Genomic DNA, 24,060 nt, shown 5'->3' with positions numbered 1-24,060 from the left:
CCCGGGAAGGCCAGCCTCCTGTGGGAGGGGCCAGCCCTCCTGTGGGAGGGGTCAGGCCTCCTGTGGGAGGGGCCAGGCCTCCTGTGGGCGGGGCCAGGCCTCCTGTGGGCGGGGCCAGGCCTCCTGTGGGAGGGGCCAGCCCTCCTGTGGGAGGGGTCAGGCCTCCTGTGGGAGGGGCCAGCCTCCTGTGGGAGGGGTCAGGCCTCCTGTGGGAGGGGCCAACCTCCTGTGGGAGGGGTCAGGCCTCCTGTGGGAGGGGTCAGGCCTCCTGTGGGAGGGGTCAGGCCTCCTGTGGGAGGGGCCAGCCTCCTGTGGGAGGGGTCAGGCCTCCTGTGGGAGGGGCCAGCCTCCTGTGGGAGGGACCAGACCTCCTGTGGGCGGGGCCAGTCCTCCTGTGGGAGGGGCCAGGGCCCCCCACCCTGGCACTTGGTCATCAGCGGCTCACCTGCCCTGTGCTGGGGGCAGGACCGAGGTGGGCGGGGGAGCCGCTCTGTCGGGTCACGTTGAGCCCCATGTTCCCACTGTCCAGGCCAAAGTCTTGGCTGTGGCTGACGGTCGGCAGGATTGGACCAGGCAGCCCTGACTGGACCAGAGTGTGTGTGATCCCCAGAGGCGGCCTTCAGGGGGCCTGTGCCCTGACCTTTCCCGGAGACCAGCGCGGGGAGTGCTGTGGCCTCGGGCTGACACGGGTGAGGGTCAGGGCGACGCCTCCGTGAAGCCGTGCGCTCCCGGGAAGGCGCGGGCCATTCCCAGGTGATGATGGGTAAAGGTGTGTTTCTCTTTCTCTGGACTCCGTCCCCCGTGTTCAAGGCTGTAGTTTCTGAAGCAGAAGTGGACCAGAGGCCCTGGATGTTCACCTGACGGATGGCCTGGGTCCAAGGTGACCTTGAACAAAGGCACTTGGAGCTGCTGGGAAGCCTTTCGGGTTCAGATCCTCCCTCCTCCCTCCAGCTAGTTCCTGGAGATACTCGCTTGACATTTCTTTCTTTTTTTTTTTTTTTTTAATCCTCCCCCGAGGATATTTTTCCATTGATTTTTAGAGAGAGTGGAAGAGAGGGAAAGACAGAGAGAAACATGGATGTGAGAGAGACACATGGATTAATTGCCTCCCGCAGGCGACCTGACCACGGCCCGGGCCAGGGAGGAGCCTGCAACGGAGGTCCATCCCCTGACCAGATTCGAACCCGGGACCCTTCTGTCTGCAGGCTGACGCTCTCTCCACTGAGCCACACTGGCCAGGGCCCAGCATGACACGTCAAAGACACAGAAAAACATCAAAGAGCTGATTGTCCAAGAGCTTTCGTGGCGTTGACCCCTGGTCAGGGCTGGCCTGCGGGGAGTGCGGGTCCTGGGGTCCTGGGGTCCTGGGGCCCTGGGGCAGGGGACACCCAAGCAGTGGTGTCTGTGGGTCTGTCTCTCGTCCTCGGTGGCTGTCCTGGGTTCGGGCAGAAGCAAGACGTGTTTGGAGCAGGCGTGCGTACCCACGTTTGGAACCCGGCCCTTCGGGACACGTGATTTGGATGAGGTTTAGTCCCGCGTAGGCAGGAGGGCAGGGGCGCTGAGTCGGTGATTTGGGTCTCGGATGAGCGACTGTGTCCGGCCCCCTCGCGTCTTCCTTCCCGAGAGCTGACCGTCCGTCCGGCTGGGCTCCGGCCGAGGGGGCCAGGGTTACACCTGTGTCTCCGGGTTTTGTATCCAGGTGTCGGCCGAGTCCAGCTCCTCCATGAACTCCAACACGCCCCTGGTGCGGATCACCACCCGCCTGTCCTCCGCGGCGGACACCCCCATGCTGGCGGGCGTCTCGGAGTACGAGCTCCCCGAGGACCCCAAGTGGGAGTTCCCCAGAGACAAGTGAGTACCCCTGGGGGCACGTCCGTGGGATGGAGACTCGGGAGGAGGTGGGATGTTGGGGGGACCTTGGCTTTGTGTGACCCTCACGTGCACGGTCTTGCCGTGGTGACGGCAGCAGCAGTGAGGGTGCGTACGTTTCTAAGGAACCACTGAGCCAGGGCTGGTCCCCAGACAAGATGCTCCTCGTTCGCTTTTTTTATTTTTATTTTTTATTTATTTATTCATTTTTTAAAAATATATTTCATTGATTTTTTTTTACAGGGAGGAAGGGAGAGGGATAGAGAGCTAGAAACATCGATGAGAGAGAAACATCGATCAGCTGCCTCCTGCACACCTCCCACTGGGGATGTGCCCGCAACCAAGGTACATGCCCTTGACCGGAATCGAACCTGGGACCCTTCAGTCCGCAGGCCGACGCTCTATCCACTGAGCCACACCGGTTAGGGCTTGTTAGCTTTTATTATTATTATTATTATTATTATTATTATTATTATTATTATTAACTCACGGGGCAATTCAGTCCCAGTCAGATGCGACAGAAGTGGGATTTTTCATTTAGGAAAAAGGTCTCTGTTCTGCCCTCCGGTTACCAGACCATGCTGCTCTGTGGTCCATTTCTTTGGAGAAATTGGGTGTAGATCAGCCTTGGGCAAACTACGGCCCGCGGGCCGGATCCGGCTGTTCTATCCGGTTCTCTTGCTCTCCCCTCCGCTCCTTTACTTTTGAATTTATATTAGTTCACACACACACTCCATCCATGCTTTTGTTCCGGCCCTCCGGTCCAGTTTAAGAACCCATGGTGGCCCTCGAGTCAAAAAGTTTGCCCACCCCTGGTGTAGAATATGTCGTCTTAAGAATCATTACCCAGTCCTAACCGGTTTGGCTCAGTGGATAGAGCGTCAGCCTGCGGACTGAAGGGTCCCGGGTTCGATTCCGGTCAAGGGCATGTACCTTGGTTGCGGGCACATCCCCAGTAGGAGGTGTGCAGGAGGCAGCTGATCGATGTTTCTCTCTCATCGATGTTTCTAACTCTCTCTCCCTCTCCCTTCCTCTCTGTAAAATAATCAATAAAATATATTAAAAAAAAAAAAAGAATCGTTACCCCGCCCTGGCCAGTGTGGCTCAATGGACAGAGCACCGGCCGGCGGACGGAAGGGTCCCGGGTTCGATTCCAGCCTGGGTCCTGGTTGGGGAGCGTGCAGGGCATCGATATGTCTCTCTGTCTTTCCCTCCCTCTTCTACTCTCTCCGTATCGATGGGAAAATATTCTCGGGTGAGGATGGAAAAGAAGCTTGACCAGTGTTACCGTTCCTGGTGGTTATGGACGCCCCATCGGGCGGAAAGCTTCCGCGATGGCATCCGTTTCCCAGGATTCCCAGGGTTCTCCTTGTCGGATGACATAGGGACGCCCCGGGCATGTGCCGGCCGAGGGCGGCCACCCGGGCTCTGCTGACGGCATTGCTGGGAGCTGGTCACTCCTGCTCTGGCTTCGGGCCCCCAGCCCTGTCTTCCGGGCAGGGACCGACGCCCACACCCACACCTGAGGCCAATGGGACGGTCCCCGGAGTCCAGCAGCTGGACAGGAGCGTGAGTCGAAGTCGCTGACCCCCTGTCCGCGTCACGGCAGCTGGGATGAGCTCGGTGCACCTGCCCGGCCTGCCTGAGCCGGTGGTGCCGGCCGGGATGCTGTCAGGGGTGTTCATGGACTGGGAAGGAATGCGTACCCAGATCTGGGAATCCCACAGAGCCGGCGGGGAGCGTGGGAGGAGGGGGGCTCGCAGGGCGCCCGTCCTGCTGACGCACACAGCTCCGCGCCGGTCTGTTTTCCCAGCAGCCAGTGCGGAGATTCGACTGTGCACCGTGAGCTCGCACCGAATCGCTGCACTGGCGTCGCTCCGTCACAGTGTTATTAAATATATGTATGTGTTGCTTCTCTCTCTCTCTCTCTCTCTTCCTCTCTGAAATCAATATTACATCACAGGTATATTATATACACTGAGTGGCCAGATTATTATGATCTCTGAACGCATAATAATCTGGCCACTCAGTGTGTGTGTGTGTGTGTGTGTGTGTGTGTATATATATATATATATATATATATATACATACATATATATGTGTGTGTGTGTGTGTACATATATATATATATATATATATATATATATATATTTATATTAGAGGCCCGGTGCATGAATTCGTGCATGGGTGGGGTCCGGCCAGCATAGCCAGGGGGAGGGGACATGGGCGGTTGGCCGGCCTGCCTGCTGGTCGAATTCCTAGTGGAGGGGACAATTTGCATATTAGCCTTTTATTATATAATAGGATAGACACTGAGTGGCCAGATGATTATGCGTTCTGAGATCATCATAACCTGGCCACTCAGTGTATATATGTGTGTATATGTGTGTATATGTAATATAATAACGTATATATATTATTGATTTCAGAGAGGAAGTGGGGGTGGAGAGAGAGAGAGAGAGAGAGAAACATCCATGATGAGAGAGAATCATTGATCGGCTGCCTTCTGCATGCCCCACACGGGGGATGGAGCCCACAACCCGGGCGTGTGCCCTGACCAGGAATCAAACCGTGACCTCCCGGTTTCTATGTCAACGCTCAAGCACTGAGCCACGCCGGCCGGGCCCCTTAATGTTAATGGAAGTGATGTCCAGTTTATGGGCATCCTGTAGTGAAAGGACCATCCATTCCTCCATCCATCCATCCATCCACCCACCCACCCACCCACCCATCCGTTTGTTCATTCGACTTGTTCCCTGAGCACGTGCAGGTGAGGCACCAGAGAAGATGGTGTCTCCTGTAGGACGTGGGGGGCGGGGGGGTGTTTCCCCTCGAGCCCCGCTCCCTGGTTTGGGGGACGCCCGTAGGTGTCGGTGGTCCGCGCGCACCTTTCTGTACCTCAAAGGGCAGCTGAGGAGTGGGGACCGGGTTGTAAGAAACGGCAGCTCGGGCTCAGCCCGTGGCTTCGCCGCCTGTGACGCCCCGGTCGGCAGTGCGGGCCTGTCCGTGCGCGCCGCCCCTCCCTCCCGCCCTCCCGGTGCCCCGTGTGGAAAGTCTGAGCGCTGAACTTCTCAAAACAGGACTGAGCCCAGGCGTGGGCGGAGCGTGTCCCCGTGAATGAAGGCATTGAGAGCCGCTTCTGAGACGGGGGCCGGGGCCGCACAAAGGAAGGATTGTCACGCCCGGGGTGGCCGGGCACCAGGACATAAATTAGCCCCTTTTTCCAATGCAAATGTTTATTTTCTGCCAAGACGTTAGATTTAATTCCAGTTCGGCGTACAAGCCGAGCGACCTCAGCCCAGCACACGCTGCCCTGGGCCCTGGCCTCGCTTCCGCGCGCCGGGCTGTGCCCGCCGTGAACACCGCTCTCCTACCCTTCGCGTACGTGAGGAACCGCATTCGTACGGCGTTTCGGGGACGGCTCTGTCCTGGGACAAGATACGGGCGTTCATAGGATGTGTGTGTAGCACGTCCAGGCTTAGAAACGTTCTCTGGATTTTCTTCATGATTAATTTTGAGTAGTCCTACGGATTTCCAGGCTGTTATGTTAAAAAAAAATAATAATAATAAAAAAATAAATTCCTCCCTCCCCCCCCCCCCCAATTTTTAGATTTTTTTCCCCTTTGAGTGGAAAATTAGAGAGATTCCTTGAAATGCATTTAAGATTCAGGTCGTGTATCTTGGACCCCGAGTGTGAGCGTAAACTCCGTTGGTGTTTGAGTAACAGCGACTTGAAAGGCATCGCTTCGCAGAGACAAAGAAGGAAGCGACAGGCTTGCAGGCGTTCGCGGGGATCCGCTGAGTTAGGGACGTTTAGTCACAAGCCCCCTTCACTGGCTCTTAGGGCCGCCGCCCCCCCCCCCCCCCCCCGCCACGGCCAGGGTCCCTTCCGCCCCGTCACAACACTCTCCACGGCAGGCGTCCTCAAACTACGGCCAGCGGGCCACATGCGGCCCGCCGAGGACATGGATCCGGCCCGCCGGGGGCCGCTGCCTGTCCTGCTGAGCAGCCGACGCGTCCCGGGCCCGCAGTGCGCATAGGAATTTGTTCATCGTTTTTTTTAAACTAGAGTCCGGCCCTCCCACGGTCTGAGGGACAGGGAACGGGCCCCCTGTTTAAAAAGTTGGAGGACCCCTGCTCCACGGCATCGCGAAGCAAACACTCGGGCGCGAGGCCGGCTCATTAGTCCCATGGGATCCGCGCCCCGCGCGCTCGGGCTGCTGGGAGCTTCTTGGTTGGGTCCTGGCTTTTCCCGCGCTGACCCCCGTCCCCTCGCAGGCTGACGCTGGGCAAGCCCCTGGGGGAGGCTGCTTCGGGCAGGTGGTCATGGCCGAGGCCGTGGGCGTCGACAAGGACAAGCCCAAGGAGGCCGTCACCGTGGCCGTGAAGATGCTGAAAGGTGAGTTCGGGCCGGGGGGGGGGGGGAGGTGGGGAGCAGAAGGGTGAGTTTGGGTGGGGGAGGTGGGAGCAGAAGGGTGAGTTCGGGCGGGGGGAGGTGGGGAGCAGAAGGGTGAGTTCGGGGCGGGGGGGGGGGGCGGGGGGAGCAGAAGGGTGAGTTTGGGTGGGGGGAGGGGGGGAGCAGAAGGGTGAGTTCGGGCGGGGGGGCGGTTGGGGAGCAGAAGGGTGAGTTCGGGCGGGGGGGGCGGGGGGAGCAGAAGGGTGAGTTCGGGCCGGGGGGGGGCAGTTGGGGAGCAGAAGGGTGAGTTCGGGCGGGGGGGGGTGGGGAGGAGCAGAAGGGTGAGTTCGGGCCGGGGGGGGGGCAGTTGGGGAGCAGAAGGGTGAGTTCGGGCGGGGGGGGGTGGGGAGGAGCAGAAGGGTGAGTTCGGGCGGGGGGGGGGTGGGGAGGAGCAGAAGGGTGAGTTTGGGTGGGGGGAGGTGGGGAGCAGAAGGGTGAGTTTGGGTGGGGGGAGGTGGGGAGCAGAAGGGTGAGTTCGGGCGGGGGGGGAGGTGGGGAGCAGAAGGGTGAGTTCGGGCGGGGGGGGGCGGGGGGAGCAGAAGGGTGAGTTTGGGTGGGGGGAGGGGGGGAGCAGAAGGGTGAGTTCAGGCGGGGGGGGCGGTTGGGGAGCAGAAGGGTGAGTTCGGGCGGGGGGGGGCGGGGGGAGCAGAAGGGTGAGTTCGGGCCGGGGGGGGCAGTTGGGGAGCAGAAGGGTGAGTTCGGGCCGGGGGGGGCGGGGGGGAGCAGAAGGGTGAGTTCGGGCGGGGGGGAGGTGGGGAGCAGAAGGGTGAGTTCGGGCCGGGGGGGGCGGGGGGAGCAGAAGGGTGAGTTCGGGCGGGGGGGGAGGTGGGGAGCAGAAGGGTGAGTTCGGGCCGGGGGGGGGGCGGGGGGAGCAGAAGGGTGAGTTCGGGTGGGGGGGTGGCGGGGGGGAGCAGAAGGGTGAGTTCGGGTGGGGGGGTGGTCGGGGGGGAGCAGAAGGGTGAGTTCGGGCGGGGGGGGCGGGGGGAGCAGAAGGGTGAGTTCGGGCGGGGGGGCGCCGGGTGGGGAGCAGAAGGGTGAGTTCGGGCCGGGGGGGGCAGTTGGGGAGCAGAAGGGTGAGTTCGGGTGGGGGGGTGGCGGGGGGGGGAGCAGAAGGGTGAGTTCGGGTGGGGGGGTGGGGAGGTGGGGAGCAGAAGGGAGGATGGAGGGGAAGAAGGGGGGGCGGGGGGACACCTTATTGAGAAAGTTCCTTCGGTGGCACGTGAACTCTGACCTGGCAGGGGTCAGAGGGCACAGAGCTGACCTTGGGGTTGAAGGGTTTCCAGTGTAAATCAGTATCTCGGACGGATGATTTGCCTTGAGCTGGGTGCACTTTAAAGAAAAAACAAAAAACGCCAGTTTGGCTCCGTTCGCCCTGGGTGGTTGCCAAGTGGTTAGCGCGTCGGCCTGTAGACCCAAGGGTCCCGGGTTCGATTCCCAGTCAGGCGCAGGTACCTCTGTTGCAAGTTCCATGTGTGGGAGGCAGCCCATTGGTGTGTCCCTCCCATCGATGTCTCTCTCTCTCTCTCTCCCATCGATGTCTCTCTCTCTCCCTCCCATCGATGTCTCTCTCTCTCTCTCTCTCCCATCGATGTCTCTCTCTCTCTCCCATCGATGTCTCTCTCTCTCTCTCCCATCGATGTCTCTCTCTCTCCCTCCATCGATGTCTCTCTCTCTCTCTCTCTCTCCCATCGATGTCTCTCTCTCTCTCTCTCTCTCTCCCATCGATGTCTCTCTCTCTCTCTCTCTCCCATCGATGTCTCTCTCTCTCTCTCTCCCATCGATGTCTCTCTCTCTCTCCATCGATGTCTCTCTCTCTCCCTCCCATCGATGTCTCTCTCTCCCTCCCATCGATGTCTCTCTCTCTCTCTCTCTCTCCCATCGATGTCTCTCTCTCTCTCTCTCTCTCCCATCGATGTCTCTCTCTCTCCCTCCCATCGATGTCTCTCTCTCTCCCTCCCATCGATGTCTCTCTCTCTCTCTCCATCGATGTCTCTCTCTCTCTCTCCCATCGATGTCTCTCTCTCTCTCTCCATCGATGTCTCTCTCTCTCTCTCCCATCGATGTCTCTCTCTCTCTCTCCCATCGATGTCTCTCTCTCTCTCTCTCTCTCTCTTTCTCTCTGCCCCCCCCCCCTCCACTTTCTAGAAATTAACAGAAAAAGTATCCTCTGGTGAGGATTTAAAAATAATAATAAAAAAGAAAAGCCGGTTTGTCTGAGGGCAGCCGCACATTGCGAGCTCGGCTGGAAGGGAGTCGGCCTCGGCCTGAGAGGCCTAAGTCCGTGCCAGTTCTGACTTCTGACCCCGTTGACCCCACATTAGCCGTTGGACACGGGCAGGCAGTTCCCGGGCCTGGGCCTTTGCCCCGGTCCAACGAAGGGCAGAGGTGGTTGGCAAAGTCTCCTCTGGCGCTAACACTCCATTTCATGCTGTTTGAACCTTGAACCCAGGGCCCGGCAGCTCCCCACAGTGGCCGAGGGGTGCAGGGTGGGGAACGTCGGCCCCCTTGGGTCTGGCCCTGCCAAGGCAGTCACAGGCGGGACCCCAAATGCAATAAATCTAAGGGCTTTTTTTCATAGCAACATAATTTAAAAACAAAAATTTTTTTAATTGATTTCAGAGAAGACAGGAAAAGGAGAGAGAGACAGAGAGAGAGAGAGAGAGAGAGAAGCATCCATGATGAGAGAGCATCATTGATCGGCCGCCTCCTGCACCCCCCACACCAGGGATCTCGCCGGCAACCCGGGCCTGTGCCCTGATCGACCTCCTGGTTCATAGGTTGACGCTCAACCACCGAGCCACGCCGGCTGGGCCATAGCAACATAAACGTCTATTAAGTGACGACGTTATACATACCGGGGGGGGGGGGGGGCCCTGGGCAGAACCGAAGCTCCCACCCTCAGGGGCGGCGCGGAGCTGGTTTTAATGCCCTGACGTTCGCAGATGACGCCACGGAGAAGGACCTTTCCGACCTGGTGTCCGAGATGGAGATGATGAAGATGATCGGGAAGCATAAGAACATCATCAACCTGCTGGGCGCCTGCACGCAGGACGGTGTGTGGGCGGGCGCACCCCGTTCCCGGGCCGTGTCGGCCTCGCTGGGGGGGGGGGGGGGGAGGGTGGGGAGGGACTGTGGCCGCCTCACGTGCATGTATGAGGCTCCGTGTACAGTCCCCTGAGCGAGATGTCCCCGGCCATGGACACACAGGGCACCTCGTGGTGGTCCCTGGGTCCGGGGGGGAGGGTCCGGGGGCGGGGGAGAGGTGGGCGCTGGTGACTGCGGATGAGGGTCCTGCAGGGCCTGGCGTGTGGGACGCCCCCCACAGGGAGCTTGGGATCGGCCGGCTCCTTGTGCTTTTGGGCTGTGAGTGCTTGAGAGAAATTTCTTAGAACCAGGCCCTCTGTTTGGGCTGACGCGTTCCGTTAAGGTGGGGATGGAGGAGGCCACGGTTTTTGCTTTTTTTAAAACATTTTCTTTCCCTTGCCCAAGGATATTTTCCCATAGATTTTTAGAGAGAGTGGAAGCGGGGAGGAGAGACACAGAGAGAAACACGATGTGAGAGAGACACATCGATCGGTTGCCTCCTGCACGCGCCCCGACCTGCAGCCTCGGTTGCAGGGATCGAGCCCTCCACGGGCATCGAACCCGGGGCCCTTCAGTCCAGGGAGGGCGGACGCTCTGTCACTGGGCCGGGGCGACGAGGCTGGTCTTCCAGCCTGAGGAGCTTGTCCTGTCCGCCCCCAGGGCCGCTGTACGTCATCGTCGAGTACGCCGCCAAGGGCAACCTCCGTGAGTACCTGCGGGCGCGGCGGCCGCCCGGGATGGAGTACTCCTACGACATCAACCACGTGCCGGAGGAGCAGATGACCTTCAAGGACCTGGTGTCCTGCACCTACCAGCTGGCCCGGGGCATGGAGTACCTGGCGTCCCAGAAGGTGGGTGCCGGCGCGTGTCTGGGGGGGGCGGGTTCGAGCAGGAAGCAGGAAGCGGGCGCAGGCCCTGGCCCAGGGGTGGGCAAACTTTTTGACTCGAGGGCCACCACGGGTTCTTAAACTGGACCGGAGGGCCGGAACAAAAGCATGGATGGAGTGTTTGTGTGAACTAATATAAATTCAAAGTAAAGGAGCGGAGGGGAGAGCAAGAGAACTCTCCGCTCTTTCGGCTCCGCGGGCCGGATAGAACAGCCGAACGGGCCGGATCCGGCCCGCGGGCCGTAGTTTGCCCACGCTGCCCTGGCCTGTCTCGCGTGGCTGGGGAGTCCCGGGGCGTCCGTCAGATTGGGGTCAACAGCCAGCGCAGCCCCTAAGGTGTCCTTTGGTGACACATGAGGTGAGCAGAGAGTTGCCTGCCCCTGAGCCCGGGGGCGTGGCCACCCCTGAACCCGGGGGCATGGCCATCCCTGAGCCCGGGGGCGTGGCCATCCCTGAGCCTGGGGGCGTGGCCACCCCTGAGCCTGGGGGCGTGGCCATCCCTGGGCTCGGGGGCGTGGCCATCCCTGGGCTCGGGGGCGTGGCCACCCCTGAACCCTGGGGCGTGGCCATCCCTGAGCCCGGGGGCGTGGCCACCCCTGAACCCGGGGGCGTGGCCACCCCTGAGCCTGGGGGCGTGGCCATCCCTGGGCTCGGGGGCGTGGCCACCCCTGAGCCCAGGGGGCGTGGCCGTCCCTGAGCCCGGGGTCCAGGGCGGGGGAGGGACACGCCGCCTGTAGAGCCGATGGTGGGGCCTCGTTTGTTTCAGGGTCGGTGAGGGTTTGGACCTCGGTGGCTCTCGGTGTCGTGTTTACGGTTTAGAGTCTGAAAACAGAGGTCGTGGGGAGGGTGCTTAGTCAGAGTCCCGGTTTCCTCTGGGTTGATTTGTCGGACTGAGTAGCAAAGGGCCCTCCGCCGGGGGAGTAGGCAGGTCCCCCCAGCCCCCCAGGGAGCCCTGCATTCCAGGAATGCCGCCTGCAGTGGAACTCAAAGCATCCGAGTTATTCTGGGAGCAGCTAGCCAGGTGCCCAGGTGTCCTGGGGCCATTGAGCCCGCACCTGGGCGGGGAGGGGGACGGGGGGGGGGGGGGGCTGCACAGTGACCTCCCGGGGCACAGGTGAGTCTGACCTGCCTGCCTGGAGCCTGGTGCCACCTCGGGACTCCCCCGGCCCCCAAAGAAGAGAGGGCCTCTGGCAGCCCTGGTCAGTCACTGTGGGGGGTGGGGGTGGGGGGGGGCTCTGGATTGGCTCTCGCGGAGAAGAGGGTGGAGGTCAGAGGCCGGGGGTCGTGTCCTGGTGTCTCTGCTCTGAGCCCTGATGTGTGGCCGGAGCCCAGCGCGTGGGGAGCGGGTCCCAGCGCCCTTGGGGGTTCGCTGTGAAGAGACCTCCTAACCCCGGGACACGCTGTGGCCGGCACAGGCGCTCGGAGGCTCCCTGCTCTCCCTGGTCTGAGCTCAGCCCCATCCAGGGCCCACGGAAGCCAGCAAATGGGAGGGGAGGGCGGTGGGCAGAAAGAAATTTCGGACTCATTCTTCCCAGAGTTTGCCTTGCTTCTTTTTACCTGGCCGTTGGGTCACAGCCGTTGGGAGGGGCGGGCGGGGCAGATGGGATGTTGGAGGAGTGGCCAGGAGGTGAAGGCCCGAGATGCTGGCGCTGGGCCAGCGCTTCTGGATCTGGCGGCGGCGGAGCAGGTGCGCAGAGGAGAGACTGGGGGATCCAGGGCGGAGCCTGCGCGAGGGACGCCGTGCTGTCCGCTGCGGGGAGAGAAAGCGCGCTCGCGGCCGGCCTGCGCTCGGCGGAAGGGTTTTACGTTCACTTTTACCTGGAAGGGAGAGCGTGCTCGGCTTCGGATGCTGTAAGACAGGGGTCCTCAAACTTTTTACACAGGGGCCGGTTCCCTGTCCCTCAGACCGTGGGAGGGCCGGACTATAGTTAAAAAAAACAAAACTATGAACGAATTCCTAGGCGCACGGCGGGCCCGGGACGCGTCGGCTGCTCAGCAGGACAGGCAGCGGCCCCCGGCGGGCCGGATCCATGTCCTCGGCGGGCCGCCTGTGGCCCGCGGGCCGTACTTTGAGGACGCCTGCCGGTGTCAGAAGCGAGTCTGTGTCTTTCGGGCTCGAAGCCTCCTCAAAGGCGTGTCTCTCTCCGTTTCAGTGTATTCACCGGGACTTAGCGGCCAGAAACGTGCTGGTCACGGAGAACAACGTGATGAAGATAGCCGACTTCGGGCTGGCCAGAGACATCAACAACATAGACTACTACAAGAAGACCACGAACGTGAGTCCAGGCAGCGACCGGGGGGGGGGGGGGGCACGGAATGTTCCAGAAGCAACGACGGGTGCTCCGAGCTGGAGGCCCCTTCCTCGCCCTCCACGCCTCGTCTTTCCTTGCCCCTCACACGCTCGGCAGTAGGGACGTGTTAAAGGGTTTGTGTGGGGAGACTCCGTGTACGGAGCACTCAGCCGCCTCTGGGGCCTCCTGGGCCCTGGGTCCAGGCCGTTCCTCGCGGCCGGCGGGGCTCGGGGCGTCTGGGTCAACGTCCCTCCAGGAGCCGGTCAGGGAGTCGACAGCCTGAGGGTCCACGCACACGGCAGTTCCACGTTTCCGAATCTGCATCCTCTTGTTGCGTGTAGTCCCCGTTGCGTGTAGTCCCTGTTGCGTGTAGTCCTTCTTGCGTGTAGCCCCGTTGTGTGTAGTCCCCGTTGCGTGTAGTCCCGTTGCGTGTAGTCCCCGTTGCGTGCAGTCCCGTTGCGTGCAGTCCCGTTGCATGTAGTCCTTCTTGTGTGTAGTCCCGTTGCGTGTAGTCCTTGTTGTGTGTAGTCCATGTTGTGTGTAGTCCCCGTTGTGTGTAGTCCCGTTGCGTGTAGTCCTGTTGCGTGTAGTCCCGTTGCATGTAGTCCCATTGCGTGTGGTCCCCGTTGCGTGTGGTCCCATTGCGTGTAGTCCTGTTGCATGTAGTCCTGTTGCGTGTAGTCCCGTTGCATGTAGTCCTGTTGCGTGTAGTCCCGTTGCGTGTAGTCCCATTGCGTGTAGTCCCGTTGTGTGTACTCCCCATTGCGTGTAGTCCCGTTGCATGTAGTCCCATTGCGTGTGGTCCCCGTTGCGTGTGGTCCCATTGCGTGTAGTCCTGTTGCATGTAGTCCTGTTGCGTGTAGTCCTGTTGCATGTAGTCCTGTTGCGTGTAGTCCCGTTGCGTGTAGTCCCATTGCGTGTGGTCCCCGTTGCGTGTAGTCCTGTTGCGTGTAGTCCCGTTGCGTGTAGTCCCATTGCGTGTAGTCCCCATTGCGTGTAGTCCCGTTGCATGTAGTCCCATTGCGTGTAGTCCCCGTTGCGTGTGGTCCCATTGCGTGTAGTCCTGTTGCGTGTAGTCCCGTTGCATGTAGTCCCATTGCATGTGGTCCCCGTTGCGTGTGGTCCCGTTGCGTGTAGTCCCGTTGTGTGTACTCCCCATTGCGTGTAGTCCCGTTGTGTGTGGTCCCCGTTGCGTGTGGTCCTGTTGCGTGTGGTCCCCGTTGCGTGTAGTCCTGTTGTGTGTAGTCCCGTTGCGTGTAGTCCCGTTGCGTGTAGTCCCGTTGCGTGTAGTCCCGTTGCGTGCAGTCCTTGTTGTGTGTAGTCCCGTTGCGTGCAGTCCCGTTGGAGCTCATTTCTGCTCTGCGCGCGGCCCGTGGAAATGGTCGGTGTCAGCTTTTGAAACGGCCCCGCCCGGCCGGCCTGCTGCTCCGGTAAACGGGTTCCAACGTGCGGTGTTTTCCTTCCTCCCGCACGGCAGGGGCGACTTCCCGTCAAGTGGATGGCTCCGGAGGCCCTTTTCGATCGCGTGTACACCCATCAGAGTGACGTGTAAGTGACTCCCTTCCCCGGCTGCTCCCTGCGTTCAGCTGCAACCCCGGTGTACGTGCCGCACCTGCCTTGGCACCTGCTGCATGCCACACGTGTGTGGAAGCTGCCGGAGCTGGCCGCACACAGAAGCCAGTAACCAATGGCTGTCGCTGATCGGCCTGCTTCCGAGTGTCACCCCCTCCTCCTGTCAGAGCAGAAACCGCCCCCCGCCCCGCCGCCCCCCGACTTTATTCACGACGTGCAGCTCAGAGCCGCTGTCTCGCTGGCCGTGTGTTGCCCGCGTGTCGCCCGCTGCCCAGCTGGCAGGCCGCAGCCCCGGGTCGGTCAGGTGGCGGCAGAGGGGGGTGGGCGGGCTCAGGAGGCGAGGCCGTCGTGTTGCAAACACTGCACTGAAGATGGACAAGGCTGAGAGTGATCGGAGGAAAATCCCAGCAGTCCCACACCGCCACCCAGAGAGGGAAGAGATGCTTGGCCAACACCCGTCCGTCATCTGCGGGGACTCGTCCTCGTTTCTGGAGATGCTCGGGGGCCGGCGGGCACGTGGGGGCCTGCAGGAGGCACAGGCATCGGTCTTGGACGGAACAAATCGCCTGGGCGTTTACGCCGGCGGCTTGGCCCCGGCGGTGAGTAATCTCTGCTCTCTCCTTGCCGGCAGCTGGTCCTTCGGGGTGCTGATGTGGGAGATCTTCACCCTTGGGGGCTCGCCCTACCCGGGGATCCCCGTTGAGGAGCTGTTCAAGCTGCTGAAGGAAGGGCACAGGATGGACAAGCCGGCGAACTGCACCAACGAGCTGTAAGGGGCATCTGTCTGGGCTCCCCCCTCTGTACCCCCCCTTCCCCCTTCCCCCTCCCCCCCATCCCGGGCTCCCCCCTCCCGTCCCCGGCTCCCCCCTCCATCCCAGGATCCCCCCTCTACCCCGGGCTCCCCCCCCCGCCCCCCCGTCCCCGGCTCCCCCCTGGCACGTGAGACACAGGCATTGTGGTGCTCCTGTCACTCCCGCGGCCTCTGACGCAGAAGGCCCGTCGAGACCCAAATCAAGACCAGGCCTGGGCACCTGGCCGGCCCCAGGGTGACCCGGAGCTCAGTGGGCAGTGGCGATGGCGGTTCATTCGGAAGGACCTGACCTAAAAGTTGTGGTTTTCAAACTTTTTCAAAACTGAGGAGCCTCTGTGCGGTAGAAGCTTTAAAGGAGCCCAAACTGTCAGGCGTGGAGAGTGGAGATCCGTGACCCGGGGACACACAGCGGTCTCTGCTCGGCCGGGGACCGTCCTCGGGCATTTATTTATTTATTTATTTATTTATTACTGATGTCAGCGAGGAAGGGAGAGGAAGGGAGAGGGAGAGAGAGAGACACATCCATGATGAGAGAGTCACGGACCGGCTGCCTCCTGCACGCCCCCTCTGGGGATGGAGCCCACAATCGGGGCCTGTGCCCTGAGTGGAACCGATCTGTGACCCCCTGGCCCGTAGGTTGGCGCTCAGCCACGGAGCCACGGCAGCCGAGCGTAGGTGGAGATGTTTCTGCAAATCCCATTGCCTTTTAGAGGGACCGGGGCTGCTGTTTCGGGGACGCGAGCGGCCGCTGCTCATTTCGTTGCCGGAAAGTCATGATGCGTTTTCGTGACTCGGGCCCCCCCTCCCCTCCGCCCTCGTCGTCTGAGAAACTGGCCGAGGCCGTGTGCCCGGCGCCCACGGGCTCACTCCGCGGCTCCCGTCCCCGCAGGTACATGATGATGAGGGACTGCTGGCACGCGGTGCCCTCGCAGCGGCCGACCTTCAAGCAGCTGGTAGAGGACCTGGACCGGGTGCTCACGCTCACCACCAACGAGGTAAGGCGCGCCCTGGCAGCCGGCTCCTGGCCTGGCGCTCCGCGTCGGACACACACCTGCCCCTGTTGGAGTCCACGGTGCCGCCCATCATCAGGCCCCGGGGTCAGGCCAGGGGTCGGCAGGTTAACCTGTGCCCTCCCCGGTCCTGTGTTTCTCAGAGCTGCGTGGTGAGCGTCTGACTCACGCAACCAGAGCCTGCGGGCCCTGCGCCAGCCGCCCTCACCATGGCGCTCTGGTGCTGGGCCCGGGGTGTGTGTGCATGTGCACACACGTGTATGCATGTGCGCTTGCACATGTGTGTGCACGCATGTGTGCATGTGCACACACGTGTATGCATGTGCGATTGCACATGTGCGTGCGCACATGTATATGTATGTGTGCCTGTGAGCACACGTGTATGCAAGCGTGCTTGCACACGTGTGTATGTGCGTACACGTGTGTGTGTGTGTGTGTGTGTGTGTGTGTGTGTGTGTGTGTGTAGGTGTGCAAGGAGGCAGGGAGAACCATCCAGCTGTGGCGTTGGTTGGGTTTGGTGGGAGGGAGCCCAGTGGATTCTGGTAACCGGGGTGCGAGCTATTGATGCTCGAGTCCTGACGGGCATGATGCGTGGAGGCCCTGCCTCTCCCGCTTCCAGACATCACGGAGCCCGTCAGTCCCTCCCGGAACCCGCCTGGCATGGCTTGTGGCTCGCGGCCTCCGTCCGTGTGCACGTAAATGTCCACACGGCGTCTTATGACGAGCGGCTAACAGGATGGCTAAGGGAAACCAGCACCTTTTGCTAAAATATGTATTTTCTAGGAAATAGGTAGAATCGGTGCCAACGGCCCCTCCGTGTCTGAACGGAGAAAGAAAGTAACACACTTCGATTGTGAAGGATACAGTTCATAGCTTTAGTGATTAAAAAATAAGCCAGCAACCTATCGGTGAGTCCGGCCGGCTGCTAGCGGGAGAGGCTGCGTTTAACCAGCCGTGGGCAAACGACGGCCCGCGGGCCGGATCCGGCTGTCCTATCCGGCTCTCTTGCTCTCCCCTCCGCTCCTTTACTTTGAATTGATATTAGTTCACACAAACACTCCATCCATGCTTTTGTTCCGGCCCTCCGGTCCAGTTTAAGAACCCATGGTGGCCCTCGAGTCAAAAAGTTTGCCCACCCCTGGTTAAGCGAAGGCGGCTGCCCCGCCGGAGCCGAGAGGAAAGGCAGCGTCCGGGGAAGGACCGCTTCCTTCTCCTGCCCAACGCTTGTTTCCAGGGTTGGAGCCTTCACCCGGACGTGGGGCCCGGGGCCCCCGCCTCCGCTGTCAGGCCTGAGCGCGGCCGGCTTCACGTGGAAGCGGGGAAACGGCGGAGGCTCCCGTTGAACGAGCTGATGGCCCGGCTCAGGGCCGTGTGTCCTGCTCACATTTCCCGCGGACCGAGCAGGGCGGCGGCCCCACCAGGCCCCGCGTCCGGCCGCAGAATTGCCACGTCGCCCCAGCGGCCACAAAACCCGAGCCTCTTCCCGTCTGGAAATCGCTGCCAGATGCTCCGGGAAAGTGGTTCCGTCTAAGACGCAATTTCCATGTTATCATCGTCAGCAAAGCGCGGGCTTGACGTGGTGGCGAGCTCGTCTCCAGCGGTGTGGCTCCGGAGGCTGTTGGGGCGACCGCAGCCCCGTCGGAGGGGACTCGCTCCCGCCAGCCCTGGCGGTGACGGGAGGGGGTGGGTTTCTGTCTCTGCACCCGACGGAGGCCGCTTGTGCTGTGTCTGCACTTCTCGCCGTCTCTCGGCACAGGATGGGGGCGGGGGGCGGGGGGCGGGGGGCGGGGGCCCCGGCTCCGGGTGTGGGAGCAGACACCCCGATGCGCTGCCCCGAGGAGGCGGGGAGGCATCATCGGTGGCTCCCCGTCCAGGAGTCTCTCACCCTGGTTTCGGGGCGGGGAGGGGGCAAGCCTTTTGGGAAGGGCCAGGCAGTAAGGATGCCACGTGGGGCCGCGTGGTCTCGGTCGCCGCAGCTCCGCTCTGCCTGGGATCCAGGAAGCGGCCACGGACGCTGCGTCCATCAACACGTGTGTCCGTGTTCTGGGGAGACTGGATGGACCCTCCCATGTAAGCTTGATGAGAATATGTCGTTTTATTTTTTTTTATTTTTTATTTTTTTTTAAAATATATTTTATTGATTTTTTACAGAGAGGAAGGGAGAGGGATAGAGAGCTAGAAACATCGATGAGAGAGAAACATCGGTCAGCTGCCTCTTGCACACCCCCCACTGGGGATGTGCCCGCAACCAAGGTACATGCCCTTGACCGGAATCGAACCCGGGACCCTTCAGTCCGCAGGCCGACGCTCTATCCATTGAGCCAAACCGGCTTCGGCAAGAATATGTCGTTTTATATCATTTGTAAATGCCATGAGACATTTTTTTTTAAAAAACATTTTTTTGGGTTAATCCTCACCCGAGGCTATTTTTCCATGGATTTTTAGAGAGCGTGGGAGGGAGGGGGAGAGACAGAGAGAGAGAAACAGCGATGTGAGAGAAACACATCCGTTGGCTGCCTCCTGCACGCACCCTGCCAGGGCCCGCGCTGGGGAGGAGCCTGCAACCAGGGTACGTGCCCTTGGCCGGAATCGAACCCGGGACCCTTCATCCCGCAGCTCGCGCGCTCTCTCCACTGAGCCAAACGGGCCAGGATGCCATGAGCTATTCTTCATCTTTTTGTTTATTTTACTTTCTCCCTAACCATTTAAAAGATGGTAAAACCGCTGTCAGGCCCCGGGCCCTCGGCCTCAGGGGGTGACCTCCTGGGCCAGCGGAGCTCCGGGGGCCGGAGAGCCTTTTGAACCCGGAAACTTGAACCTATTTTTCCTAACCTGTCCTCTACGTCCGTTGTGGATGTAATGTCCACGCGTCCGTCGAGGCCTGGGGGACCCTGTGTGCGTTTTGAAGGCAGAGAGCGTCTGAGCCAATGAATGGTGTCTGTGAGGTTGCGCCCGAGTGAAGGCACGCTCCCCCTTAATCAGCCTAGAAAGGACGGGAGTAAAACGAAATTCGTAAAGTGAATACGCACGGCCTAGACCAGCGGTCGGCAAACTCCTCAGTCCACAGAGCCAAATACCAGCAGCACAACGATTGAAATGTCTTTGGAGAGCCAATTTTTTTAAACTTAAACTTCTTCTAACGTCACTTCTTCAGAACAGACTCGCCCAGGCCGTGGTATTTTGTGGAAGAGCCACACTTCAAGGGGCCAAAGAGCCGCCGTTTGCCGACCACTGGCCTAGACTGTGTAGAGGGGAACCCACCTCTATACCTGGTCATTGTGCTCGGCTCGAATCCTTTATTTCAGAGAGGAAGGGAGAGGGAGAGAGAGAAACATCCATGATGAGAGAGCATCATGGATCCGCTGCCTCCTGCACGCCCCGCGCTGGGAATCCAGCCCACAACCCGGGCCTGTGCCCTGACCGGGAATTGGACCCTGACCTTACGGTTCATAGGTCGACACTCAACCACTGAGCCACGCCGGCCGGGCTGGGCTAGAATTTGAGCCCCGTGTGCCCGAGAGGGGACAGACAGGAGCGTGAGCAAGGCCTTGGGCCGAGCACCGCCAGCCCAGCGCGGCTCACTGTTCCTCACGGTCAGTGGTTTTTCGTGACGGTGGTGCCGGGGAGCCTGGAGGAAGTGGGGCTGTGGCCATGGAGGTCGCTGCGCAGCCAGGGGGGCGGCTGGTGGCTGGTGGCTGGGTCTCTAAGCCTTCAAAGGTGCCCTGTCCCGGCCCAGCTCCCAGGCCCACGTCCCGAGAGCCTGCGTTTGAAATAAAAGGCCTCTGCCCTTCTCTCGGGAACCCCGGGGCCTCGGCAGCCCTTCAACCCGAGAGGAGAGAAAGCGTCTCTCTTGTCCCGGCTGGTGTGGCTCCGTGGACAGAGCATCGGTCTGCGCACTAAAAGGTCCCGGGTTCGATTCCCGGTCAGGGCACGGGCCTGGGCTGCAGGCTCCATCCCCCGTCGTGGGGGGCGTGCAGGAGGCAGCTGATCCATGATTCTCTCTCCTCGTGGATGTTTCTCTCTCTCCCTAACCGCCCGCCCCCCTCTCTGAGATCAATAGAAACAGATTTAAAAAACCCAAATAAAAGGCCTCCCTCCTTCTCCCCTCAGGAGTACCTGGACCTCAGCCAGCCCCTGGAGCAGTACTCACCCAGTTACCCCGACACCAGGAGCTCCTGTTCGTCGGGGGACGACTCCGTCTTCTCCCCGGACCCCATGCCCTTCGAGCCGTGCCTCCCGCCGTTCCCGCACGTCAACGGCAGCGTTAACACATGAGCGGGCGTGTGTCCCGTCCCCTCCCGGGCGGGGCGGGGCGGGGCGGGCGGGCGGCAAGGGGGCCTGGCTCCACGGAGCGGGGCCTGCCTCTGGAGCTGCGTCTCCGACTGTACATATGGACCAGAGGGGTGAGTCGTTGGGAGAGCCCTCAGCAGGCGTGTCAAGACGACCGTCGGAAACCTGTCGTCTTCGCCGGGGGAAGAGGGACGTTTCCCGCCGTGGGACCGCACGCCCGCCCCCCCGCTGGGCCGGCTGGACTCAGGCAGACGCGTCTTGGCCTCGTGGATGGGATAGGAAGGGGGGGCAGGTGGGAGGCAGCGCATGGACAGGGCACAGGGGGCACAGGTGCTGGGTGTTTGTACAGAGACTCAAATTATGTATAAATATATATTATATATTTACGAGGAATTATTTTTTGTATTGATTTTAAACGGATGTCGCAGCGCACCTAGGAGATTGGCCTCTCTTTATTTTTATTTTTTTTTTCGTAGCTATTTGCTAAACGCTGTTCTTACCCAGAGTTTCCTAATCTCCCCTCGAGCCGCGGCGGGAGGTACCTTTGCTTTCAGGGAAAATGGTATAAAACGTTAATTTATTAATGGATTGGTAATATACAAAACAATTAATCATTTATAGTTTGTTTTAGTTTTTAATTTAAGTGGCATTTCCACGCGGGCGCGTTAACCGGCCGCTCGACGGACGGATGGCGGGGAGGCGAGGTTTGGGGGTGTACGCTCTGCTGTCGGGACTGTTCCAACCGCCCGCAGGAGCCGGGGCTCGGGGGATGGTTCTGATGGGCGGCTTGGTCATGGCCGCCCGCCCCCCTCCCCCCGCCCCGCCCGTGGCCGCTCCCTGCACCTGCCAGGCCGTGGACCAGCTTCTCTCTCAGCAGCGGCCCCGCCCAGCCGTCAGATGGGCCTGCGTCCTCCTCGGGGGATTGGGTAGCGGCTTCCAGGATCGTGGGCGGGAGAGCAGCGCTTGGGGGCCTCCAGGACTCATCGCGGGGGGAACGGAGATGCGGGTGCTCCTGCTGATAGTTTGGGGGTCCCTTCCGTCTCGTTAAGGGGTGGCTCCCGTCGGCTCCTGGCGGGCCTCGCCGGCGGGTCCGGCCCGGTTCCGGCGGCAGAGGAAGGGCCTCTCCACGCCGAGGGTCCCGTGGGAAAGGATCGTGTTTTGCTCCCGAAACACCCCCTCACGTTGCGGTCGCCACGCCCCACGAGTGCAGAACACACTGATTGTACGTGCTAGGACATGGGAGAAAGTATTTAATAAAGCCTGTTAATTTTTATACTGACAATAAAAATGTTTCTACAGATATTAATGTTAACGAGACAAAATAAATGTCACGCAGCTTATTTTTTTAACACTCGTGTCTCGCCCGGTGGTTTTAGGGCTGGGAAGGGTGGCCGGGTGCTGGTCGCTGGGACCTGCGGGGCGGGGGGCGGGGTTCGGGTTTGTTACAAACAGGGACCTGCGGGGCCGCGGGGGGGGGGGGGGGTGGCCGGGTCTGGTGCCGGGGGAGGTGGGGTTCCTCTTACCTGCCTAAGCTCCCCTGCTCCCCGAGGACCAGGTGGGGGGGTGAGGGGCAGAGCTTTGCAGGGGGCGGGGTGTTGGGGGTTGGGGGGGCGGGCGTGTGGAGCAGAGCATCCATCCTGCAGAAGGTCGGGTCCCACAGGAAGTGGACACCCGGGGGAGCAGGGGGACCCCCGGCAGCCGGTCGGGCTACGGAGCGGCCAGGCCACCGGGGCTGGGACAAGAGGCTGCTCTGCTCGCTGCACCGTGGGACGGGGCCTGCGTAGGTGGTGCGGGAGCTTGAGGTCCCCCAGTCCCCCGGTCCCCGGCCTGGGAAACGGTCCAGTAAACCAGGCGGCGGCCCCGTCAGCGCCGGGAGGAAGACGAGGACCGAGATCGCGGCCGAATCGGATTGTCTCTCGCTGCCGGTGACATGGGTGCCTCTGTCTGGTGGGTTCCGTCTGGACCTTCATCGCGGCCGTGAAACCAGTCCCACCCGCCTCGGGCTGACCTGAGGGGCCCGCAGGAGTGGCTCAGCCGCAGCGTTCCCTCTGGTGTTCGCTGTGCACGGACGGGGGCATCCGTGATGATGTTTTCAGTGTCTCCATGAGGCTGCGCACCCATCCCCACCACCTAATTCAGGGACCTTTCGCCCAAAGAGAGCCCTGTACCAGTCAGCAAGCACCCCAACCCCGCCCCCGCCCCCCCAGCCCCAGCCCAGGCCACCGCCTGGCCGCCTCCGCCTGGGGCTTTGCCCCCGCCACCATTCCACGTACACGGAGTCGCGTGTTTAACGTGTGGCCTCTGTCGCTGGGCCTCCTGGTAAGACCCGTCCTCGTGGCCACATCTCCCGGTCCTTCCTGCCTCCCTGGTTGCCGATGTGCCTTCCGGTGTGTGGGTTACACACATTTTGTTGACTCGCCGGCTGATGGACTGTGGGGCTGTGTCCACCTTTTGTCTGTTAGGGGTAGAGCTGCTGTCAACATTCGTGTACACATTTTGTCTTTTTTAAAATATATTTTATTGATTTTTACAGAGAGGAAGGGAGAGGGATAGAGAGCTAGAAACATTGATGAGAGAGAAACATCGATCAGCTGCCTCCTGCACACCCCCCACTGGGGATGTGCCCACAACCAAGGTCCATGCCCTTGACCGGAATCGAACCCGGGACCCTTCAGTCCGCAGGCCGACGCTCTATCCACTGAGCCACACCGGCTAGGGCATTGTGTACAAGTTTTTTTAAAAAATATATATTATTATTGATTTTAGGGAGAGAGAGGAACATCCGTGAGGAGAGAGAATCACGGATCGGCTGCCTCCTGCACACCCGCTACTGGGATCGAGCCCACAACCCGGGCCTGTGCCCTGACCGGGAATGGAACTCTGACCTCCTGGCTCCTAGGTCGACGCTCAACCATGGAGCCACGCCGGCCGGGGGCTGTGCACCGCAGGTGCCGGGACTAGGGCTGTGCGAAGTGGTTGGGACAGAGACCGCCTGGCCCACGACGGCTGAGAATGTCACACTCGATCGCCTGCCCTTTACCAGCACGCCGGCGACCCTGGCTGAGGTAGCAGGGCCAGGCCCTGTGCTGGCGGGATCAGGCCCAGGCAGGTGGTGTGGGGCTGGGGCCGGGCGCAGACACAAGGTCCTGAAGGCGGGGCGGGGGGGGGAGGGGGGAGGACGCTGTCAGCAGTGGGTGCCCCCCCCCCCCCCCCCCCGGCACTGGTCCCGCGGGGTGTTGATCCTGTGGGGATGCTCTTGGTGATGTGTCTGAACAGGCCCTCCTGGCGCCACGTCCCCCCGCCGGGACGCCGTGTAGCGACATGCCCGGCGCTTCCAGACACCAGGTTGCCACAGAGATCCGCCAACCAACCACGGCTCGGCAAACACCGGCTCCCGCGGGAGGGGCGCGAGGCCGGGTCAGGGCTGACGGTGCTGGTTTGGCAGGAAGTAACCCCGACCTCCCAGCGACGGGGCAGGCACCTCGCGCTGTCACCCTCCTGCGCCTGGCAGGCGGGCACACTGGGGTCAGGGCAGATGGGGGCGCCTCGTGCTGGGGGGGCAGGGGGGCAGGGGGGCAGGCACCCCGGCTCAGGGCAGAGGGCTCGTGTGACGGTCACGCTGGCCCGGTTCCATTTCCCGTCGCTCCCGTGTCTCGCACGCCTGGAGGTGCCCGTGGAACGAGGTGGGCAGTCCCGGGGCAGGTCACCCGGGAGCCGCCGTCTCACCGGGACACACCGGGCTCGGGGCAACGGAGTTCAGTCGTAACTGCAGCCAGCCCTGGCCGGGTGG

At 61.4% G+C, this 24,060-nt stretch overlaps 1 protein-coding gene across 1 annotated transcript in view; it reads left to right on the top strand.

The window, feature by feature from the left end:
• FGFR2 (fibroblast growth factor receptor 2) overlaps positions 1-20,663 on the top strand; it is a 76,891-nt gene extending 56,228 nt beyond the window's left edge. Inside the window, 10 exon segments of the mRNA XM_080687844.1 lie at positions 1,700-1,851; positions 6,148-6,170; positions 6,173-6,268; positions 9,268-9,378; positions 10,070-10,260; positions 12,450-12,572; positions 14,065-14,135; positions 14,791-14,928; positions 15,860-15,965; positions 20,091-20,663. Of these exon segments, the coding sequence (XP_080543970.1) occupies positions 1,700-1,851; positions 6,148-6,170; positions 6,173-6,268; positions 9,268-9,378; positions 10,070-10,260; positions 12,450-12,572; positions 14,065-14,135; positions 14,791-14,928; positions 15,860-15,965; positions 20,091-20,255 (1,176 nt within the window). The 3' untranslated portion in view covers positions 20,256-20,663.
• Positions 20,664-24,060: the final 3,397 nt, after the last annotated feature.

This window comes from Plecotus auritus (assembly GCF_963455305.1).
Source record: "Plecotus auritus genome assembly, chromosome: 9".
Taxonomy (NCBI): domain Eukaryota; kingdom Metazoa; phylum Chordata; class Mammalia; order Chiroptera; family Vespertilionidae; genus Plecotus; species Plecotus auritus.
Note: the sequence above shows the minus strand (reverse complement) of the source record. Positions and strands in the feature narration are given on the sequence as shown.